Source organism: Gobius niger, assembly GCF_951799975.1.
Source record: "Gobius niger genome assembly, chromosome: 8".
In the NCBI taxonomy this organism is placed as follows: Eukaryota; Metazoa; Chordata; class Actinopteri; order Gobiiformes; family Gobiidae; genus Gobius; species Gobius niger.
The window spans coordinates 26,452,229-26,460,678 of record NC_136859.1 but is presented as its reverse complement, the minus strand read 5'-3'; the positions used below and the strand labels follow the sequence as shown (position 1 = coordinate 26,460,678).

General features: G+C 42.8%; 1 protein-coding gene across 2 annotated transcripts in view; it reads right to left on the bottom strand.

The window, feature by feature from the left end:
* Positions 1-340: 340 nt before the first annotated feature.
* Positions 341-8,450, bottom strand: part of LOC306967047 (cell adhesion molecule 4-like) — a 246,565-nt gene continuing 238,455 nt past the window's right edge. The window contains exons 7-8 of one of the 2 annotated variants that reach the window (XM_079561947.1): positions 4,301-4,429; positions 341-2,138 (exon numbers count right to left, since the gene is read on the bottom strand). In XM_079561947.1, the coding sequence (XP_079418073.1) occupies positions 2,029-2,138; positions 4,301-4,429 (239 nt within the window). In that variant the 3' untranslated portion in view covers positions 341-2,028. The remainder of the gene's footprint in view (positions 2,139-4,300; positions 4,430-8,450) is intronic. The other variant, XM_079561948.1, reaches the window with a different exon arrangement.

The following is an 8,450-nucleotide window of genomic DNA, read 5'->3' as shown; positions in this document are numbered from 1 at the left end:
AGCACCGTATCATCTATACAAAAAAACAAAGCAGGATTTGACTGTGAATGGGCCACTTATATTGTTAATTTATTTACTCTTATCATTTGTAGTTATTCAAATAGAGCAGTAACTAAGTCTATACAGTCTGTACAGGTACACAGGTTTCATCGTTATTCTGCGAAAGGCCGCCATATTCTCCGATAACTCCGCTATTCCCTATCGATCTAATCACATGCTCCATCTCCGGCTTCGATTTCGCCGGTTCTCCGCAACAACACCTGCTAATTGCACCGTAAACACGTTCCACAAAAAAAACCACACGCACACGCCGGTCCCCGAGGTTATTTTCCCAAATCGTTTTTTTTTTATTTTGTCGTGCTTTGTATCTTTCCCCTATAAAGAAATAGCTATATATCAAGAATGACACATGGACTCGGGAAAACAAAAGTAGTAAGTGAGAGACAGGAGAAGAGACGACTAGGCACAGGAGACCGAGGGACAGAAAGAAGGTCGGAGTATAGGAAAGAGTGGTAAAAGACAACTAGTATTTCTCTACAGTCCAACCAAAAACAAACAATTTGGAAGTGTACATTTCTTCGACATTTACAACTGCAAGAATAACAACGTCAATAATAATTATTATTATAACCGTAACAACAATCAGAATTTCTCAAAAAAATAATCATAATAAAAAAATGAAAAAGACCTCTGCTTTCTCAAAGACAAATGAAGACTTTTTTTTTTTATTCTTTTCCATTTTTTTTTTAAAGATCACTGGACAGTAGTTTGTTCGGCATTGCACCTCTATCGGCTAATATTGTTAGTATACTTGCTTCATAATGCGCTTCAATAGTAAACTGTGTTCTTAAAAGATTTAATTTAATGTTGTTCATTTTTATACAAATAACTCTGAGATATGTATACTGCAATATGTATGTATATGTGTACTGTATGTAGCATTCAGAAAGAAACAGTCATCACAATGTCTCATTCGTTGCCTTAGCTGACACAGCCTTTGCCCTTCTTATGAAGACTTTGAACCCTTTTGATCCTCTTAATGACATTCAGAAATAATTAAGCTCGTCTTTAATGCCTTCACAGTCATGTTCTTTTCTTCTATGTCAGGAACGCAGCCCAACGTTAATCCATTCATTATTAGGCGCCGACAGAGGAGGAGAGATAGGACGAGGCGGAGAGTTCAAAAGTGAGGGGAGAGGATGGTAACAGGTGAAATGGAATGTTCCTCCGAACAGAAAAAATCACTAAAAGCTGATGTTTTTCACAAAGTACTGCTGCGGCTCCCACAGAGGCAGCAAAATGGCACAGTTAGCTTGTTCATTCTCTCCGAGACTCTGAGCTTACTCACTCTGCTGTTGTTGGAAACATGAATAGGTCTCAGAACTGGAGATGCTCTGGCGATTTTTGAAAAAGTTCTGTTTTCTTGTGGTGAGCGAGTGCTCAATAGCTGCTGGACAAGCTCTCGTATCCCCTCGCTCCTGAACTCTGTTCCTTCTGTCTCTGCCATTCAAGCGTTGAGTTTTCGGAAATGGATGGCTTTCTCTAAATGTGGAATTACAGCAGTCATCTGCCTCTAATTCCCTCTTCCACTTTTGTAGCGAGACAGGCAGAGTGCCGGATTTCTTTGTGCTTCTGCGCTGCTCTCCATCCAAATAAAAACGCTGTTGCTCCATCTCTTGTTGTCTACGTTCATCTCCGAGATTTCACCTCATTCTCTCCCGCTCTCTTTTCAGTTTCAGGACTTGCAGTATATGGCACAGTAGTTAATGACTGGTCTATTGGCTTTTGCTTTCTCAGTTTGTCGCTGGGGAGGTGGGGCAGCTCGACAGATAAAGTCAGGGGCATGGAGTGGAATGGATCAGCTGTGTGCGATATCTGCTTACAGTCTGTTTCAAAAGGCTTCCTCTTGTGTGGGTACAAGTGTGTGTTCTTCTTTATACTGTACAAGGTGGGGCACAGGGCGCGGGGGAGGGTAATGGGTAGTGGGATGAGGTCACCAGAGAGTAGGAAATGGTTCAGGGGGCGGAGCTACAGCAGGTATTCCTTCTTGCCCTGGCTGGCGTCATTCCCATTGAGGAAGGCCTCCTGCACTTCTCCATGCTCGTCCAACCCGCTGGCCTCGTGGGTGAGATAGGAACCTAAGAGACAGACAGACAGAGATAGAGGGGAGAGGGGAGGGAGGTTAGGCGGCAAAGCAACATGGAGCATTACCAAACCGATCAGACCCAGATTATTGAGCATCATACCTGTGACGGATTAATTCATTAGTGGAGTGATTGTTAGGTCAATACCAAGCAAGAATAGGCTCACGGGTGCGGTATGAGCCTGCGCCGGTGGAAATTGAAGGTGTTTGGATGGATGAGTGAATGAGGAAACATGAAAAGGAGGGGATGGGGGACAGGAAAGAAGACAAGATTGGCAGAGAGGGATGGAGGGAATGTTAAGATCAAAAGAAATATCAAGACATCTTCATCTCAAAGTAATTGACTGATGATCAGTAGCCTACTCATGAAATTTCAGCAATTTGTATTCAGAATGTGAGTATGTTGAGTATTAATGATAATCAACCTAAAACCTAAACTACCATAGACTCTGTTGTGGTGTTGTATTTATAGCAAGCATACTTTTCAGTACACCCTTATGGCCTGAGGGACCGAGTCACTAAGAAAGAAATTGGAGTGCAGCCCCTTCCTCTATTTCTGTGCTTCCCCGGGGAGGTGTTCTGGGCATATTCAGTTGGACGAGGCACATGCTGGAGGCCATGTCTCTTGGTTGGCATGGCAGATAGAAGTCTAGGCATCTTCGCTTAAACTGAAGATTCTCCCTCAAATAGCCCGAGAAAAAAGATTGAGATTTTAGACGATTGCGTTATTATTTTTAAGAAGAGAAACACAAGGAACTTTTTATTTGAGGTAAAAAAGATGCCAGGTACTTCGGATAAGGATAGTGCAAAATCACAAACTATTCACGATGAGAACTATGTTTTTTTGTAAACCAGTCTAGTCTTGAACAAAAATCACACCTTAGAGATTCCAATTTTGTTTGAATGAACAATAGGGAGACGCTCTACATTTGAAATGTCAACAACCCGCCTTGAATCTGTTTTTACTCTGTCGCTAGACATCATTGCACCTTTTATAACTGGGAACTAATAGAATGGAAATGCACTCTTGCAAATCCTTCCCAGGACTTTACACAGCCCTCCAAAGCCAGTATGATTAATTCTTTGCTGTGGCACAACTCATCGACCTACTGCAGTGTCCCCTTCACTCCACTGTGCAGACTGACACAGAGTTTTGCTTTAGCTCTGAGCTTGACTGGCACTCTGACACTCACACCCAACTTAAGACAAAGCCCTTCTGGCCCTTTCTCTGCTCCGATTGGTTATAACAGTCCTGCCTTTGTAGTTGATTGGCGGTCAGGTCATAGACGGACTGCTTGTCCAGCTGTGGGTAAGTAATGGGTTCCCTGCGTCGTGTGACCGTGTTCCTTGGTTTAAGTTCTTGGCAGCTTTAGTGCCCGAGTAGAAAGAGTGCCAAAGCAAGTGCACTTAAAAAGATAGGGACCTTCGAAAGGCCCACTTCTCTTTATAGATAAGCCTTGATACACTAACAGAGTCGTAAAACATAGATCCCACACGTAGAGTTGCAGCCCCGCCCCTTCTCATCCCCTCAGCACCGTGCGGGCCAAGGTCATTGATCACGGACAGCGCCGGAGCCTCTTCTCCTGTCTATATGCCCGTGCCAGTTTTACACCTCGCTTTAAAAGATTATTTTGGACGATTGCGGCCCTGACTGGCCTCCAATGATTTCTTTACACAGCACATTAAACCACAGAGCGGTCAGAAAGAGGGGAATGTTCTTGTGTAAAAAGAAATGAGAAGATACATGCTGGTCGCTTTACAGATCCAGTTGTTGTAGTGTGGACAATCACATAGCAGCTACACTGCGATACTGGAGACAAACCAGCTGTGTTGACAGAGGTCAGATGACATTAACCAGGCTGGCTCAAGGAAGGAAAGGATCGGAAAAGGCCAATGTTTAGGCGGTGCAGTGTAGATTTGAAAGTGTGGGTCTTGTGGAGCTTGAGGGCCATGGTAATGTGTTACATGTACTATCAACAGTAAGTTTTTGTCTGTTTTTACTTTCATAGCATAGACAAATGAATAATTTCTGAAGATCTGTTTAAAAGTTTATATTTATCAGACAATGTTCCAAAACAGACATAATAATAATAAAAAAATATATATATATAAAAATTGTCCATGTCCAAAAGTTAACTATGAAGTCAAAGTGTGTACCTTTCTGCCGGACCGAGCACCATATGGTTACGATGAGGACACAGATGACGGTGAACACCAGCAGCGCCAGCACGCCCCCTATCACTGCGTACGGTACTGCACTGTGGGTCTCCACCACTGCACCGGGATCTGAGAGGGAACAGAGACGTCACACTGAGTGAGCGGACAGAGACATACATCGGAAACACAAATGCTCAAGACAAAGGAAATATTGACATTTTAAACATGGGAACAAAGAAAACAATAAAAGAAATGGTCCATGTTTCATCCAGCTGCAATTGTTACCCTCTGCTGCACCACTTGATAAAGTAAAGCAAGAGATGAAGAGTCTGAAGAAGTCAGACATTGTGAAACCCTTTAAAACCAACCAGACAAACAAGAAAACCAGCTGTAACCAAGTAACCTGTAAAAAGACGCATTTTATTTGGAATGAATGGGGGACATCTAGTGCAGCCCTGGGAAGAGGAAATAAAACAGATCGCTGCAGATTTTCATACAATTATAATGGAAGAAGGAAAGAAAAAAAATACAAGTTAAGAGGCTTTCGTGCCAAGCTCAGCTGGCTTCAAAGACAAGAGTGAATACCCTTAAAACTGCAGAATAAATAACGATCAACAGGTAGTGCTAAGTTCTTGCCTTCCATTGCCTTTCATGGAACATTTGGAATATGACTTGCTTGTGATTGTGATCATTTATAAACTTCTTCGCAATATGCATGTTCGGTGGTGTTTTTGCTCATGATATAAAGTTTGTAGAAGGGTAGGTACTGTGCATGAATCAAATCCTCCTTAATGTATAAATTCAAGTCTGTATGTTGATCAAAGTCCTGCAAAAAAAAAAAAAAAGTCACCCAAGATCTTACCAGAAGTAAAAAAAAAAAAAGAGACACTTCTCTTTTCAGCCCTCCCTCCCAAAAAAGGTCTTCAATATTGCACGAAGTTAAGCGCAGAGAAAAAAACAAAGTCATAAATGGAGATTAACTCGATTAAGCTAATACGTGAGGCAAAACACAGCACTTTGAGTCAGGTATAAAAATATAAACAAAAGTAGCTTTATTGTGAAATGTTATTTGCTGTGAGCGACAGGACACATAAGAGGATCAGGCAAGGACAGAGCACTTTACTCGCTGTTACCACGAAATGCCTCTTATAAAATATAAGAGGCATTTAGTGGTAACATCAGCAATCTGAGGAGAGCGAGAAAAAAGTCCTGCATCCGGTAGAAAAGCTATTACAGGATTTCAACTTTCAATTTGACCAAAATGGCTGCTGTAATTCCTTTATTGGCCACAACAATCGTAGCATTTTTACAGACACTATGATTTGAAGTGTCTCAGTGGTTATAGGGTAGTTGTATGAAAGCAAGAAGGTGCCATTGTTTTGTGCAACATGTGGATGGTCACCACTCAGCTATGGGTGGTCCTGAACATCCAGCTGTCCTGACAGGTTGGCCCAGCTTAAAAGATGTGTCAAGTCCATTAAAGGTCAATGAGTAATAATATCTGGTTAGTGGTATTGATAAAAGCAATGGTTTAAGACAATGGATGATTGCGTATTGAAAGGGTCAAAGGGCCAAATACATTTTTATAAAATACTCCAAGGGCCTTACAATTTAGTGACAAACTTTCTCGAGTTCATAGGATCATCATTTCTATCCAGGTCAGACTCACATAATGCGATGGCTGGAGCTGTTTATCTTTGTTTAGGCGTCTGATGTCAGCCGGCAGTGATGATGATGCTGCTCAAAGCTGGTTTTCCAGAGCTGCTTGCTCTGCACCCAAACTCCGACGAAGAGCATTCATTATCCAAACGCATTTGTTTAGAGGTGTAATGGCACTCGAGATTTGACTTCTTTATCCCTGCAAGCCACACTCTAGACCAAGGGCCCTAAACTAAATCAGCTCAAGGTCCGCAAACCTTTCTTTTGTAACTTTCAACATGTCCCGGGGTCCGGACACACGCAGTCATTGCTCTTGAAAATGTTTAAACATGCCATTTTATTTCAATGTTATTTAAATTATTTGGATAATGTTTAATTCAGCCTTAGAAATTAAGTATGTTGAGAGGATGAAAAGGCTTTGGGGTCCAGACTAGCCTGGTTTTACCATACCCTCGTACTCATTTCGTTTTGGAAAAGGGTCTGGACCTTCACAATTGAACTCTGTTTTCAGGCTAGAGGGGTGAACTCCTTTAAAACGATTGGATCTGATTTTTGCTAGCGTTTGGTTGTGACGTATGTAGTGAGTGAAGCAGCTATCATAACTCTTGGGGGCATTCCTTGCGTATTTCAAGGCTTCAATTTTAATTTCTGGATATTTGGAAGCCGAGCCAGAACTGAACATTACTTTTATATCCACCGCCATTGCCAAATTAGAATCAGCAAATGCGGCACAAATGCTTGACGTCACCTAAACCCCCCCCCCCTCCCCCGCTCACTGAATGGTTGGTTGAGCCACTGAGATCAGACCCAGACGTACATTTAGGGAAATTATAACTGACCGGAGTTTGCGGGTGGCTAAGGCCAGGCTAGGTCCGGACTAAAGCCTCTGGAGATCCGGATCTGGATCCAGGTCCGCCAGTTGGGGACCCCTGCACGAGACACACGGGCCTTTCACTTTTACAAAGAAGAAATCATTTGTCAAACTTTCCTGGAACACGCGGCATTCAAGATGCACTTTCCTTTTCTTAGCGGTCGACATGATGCAGCACTTGTCAATCAAGTCAGTCACTGCCGCGCGAAACGTCATGTAAAATCACATGATCCTATATACTCTATACTGTATTAAATATGAAAAATGCCTTAGGGGGCTTGGTCAAATGGTCTCGTATCCTGAGGTCCCCACCCCTGGCGTATAGGAACATAAAGAAGACTCTCTCCTTGTGCTTGCATTTGTCCCCTGCAGCGTGTGACTAGTGATGAATTTCAAGGTTTCATGCGACGTCACCGGAGATACGCTCTTCAAATGCCGAGTGATCAAGCGATTCCTTCTCCTGTAAGGTTTCTCACTGAAAAGAAGAAACGCACTGCGGGCCCCACACTGTTCTCAACCCTCCACAGCCCAGCGCTTCACATCGAATGACTGACAGCATGATAACGCGCGTTGTTTTCTCCACGGACGCCTTGAAATAATACATCAGAATCGGCTAAACGCTCACCCCATTGTTCGCGCCGCTAACTCTCCCCTGACTCTGCCTGACATCTTTGCATGTGCCCAGCAGGTGAACCGCACGATCAAGTGTGCTCCCCTCCTCCCCGAGTCTCTCTACTTTATCTGCTGCAGCTTTTATGTAGCGAGATGCGGCTCAAGGTGTAGCGGTGGGATAGTTGAGGCAGCGTTGGTGCGACTGTACGTGTGTGATAAACAGGTTTTGTCGATAAAGCGTCGGTACAGTGGAAACAGGCTGAGCGGCTTTAGCTGATCGGTGCCAAGCCTTTACTCTCCTGCTGGGAAACATTCTTCAGGGAGAAAACGATTAGACGACCACCTGGATCCAAGAGCTTTTTTTTTTCTCGATAAAAGGAGTGTGGGTGTGCGGTCCAGCCTCTGAAATTATTAAAGCAATGTGCCATTTTAGAAAAAATACAAGTTGTTTGTCACAGCGTATGGGCAATTATGCAAAACAAAAATGTTTTGCATAAGTATTTAAGTTAGTGTTTAAAATATACGAGGAAGTGGCAAATTGGATACTGTACTTGAATTGTCAGCATAATTATCAACATAAAAAAATTGTGTAAGGAGTACATCACTCCAGTGCTGTACTCCTTACACTGGCTCCCAGAACAAGTGAGGGTTAATTTTAAACTCTTAATGTTTGTTTTTAATTAAGTTAAATTGATGGACTTGCACCTTCTTATTTATGTGACCTGCTTGTTGCACATCAGCCCAGTAGAGCGCTGTGGTCTGCAGGACAACACCTGCTGGAGGTCCCCAGGACCAAAAGTAAGCAGTGGGGTGATCGTTCCTTCTCAGTGGCTGGTCCGAGGCTCTGGAGCTCTCTGCCTGTTGAGTTATGAGCCATCACTGACCTGACACTGTTTGAAGCTAAGCTGAAAACACACTTGTTTAAAGCCGCTTTTGACTGCTAATTGCACATGTGTAATGTATATGTATTTTCTTAAATATTTTGTGCTAAAATTGTTTTTTATTATA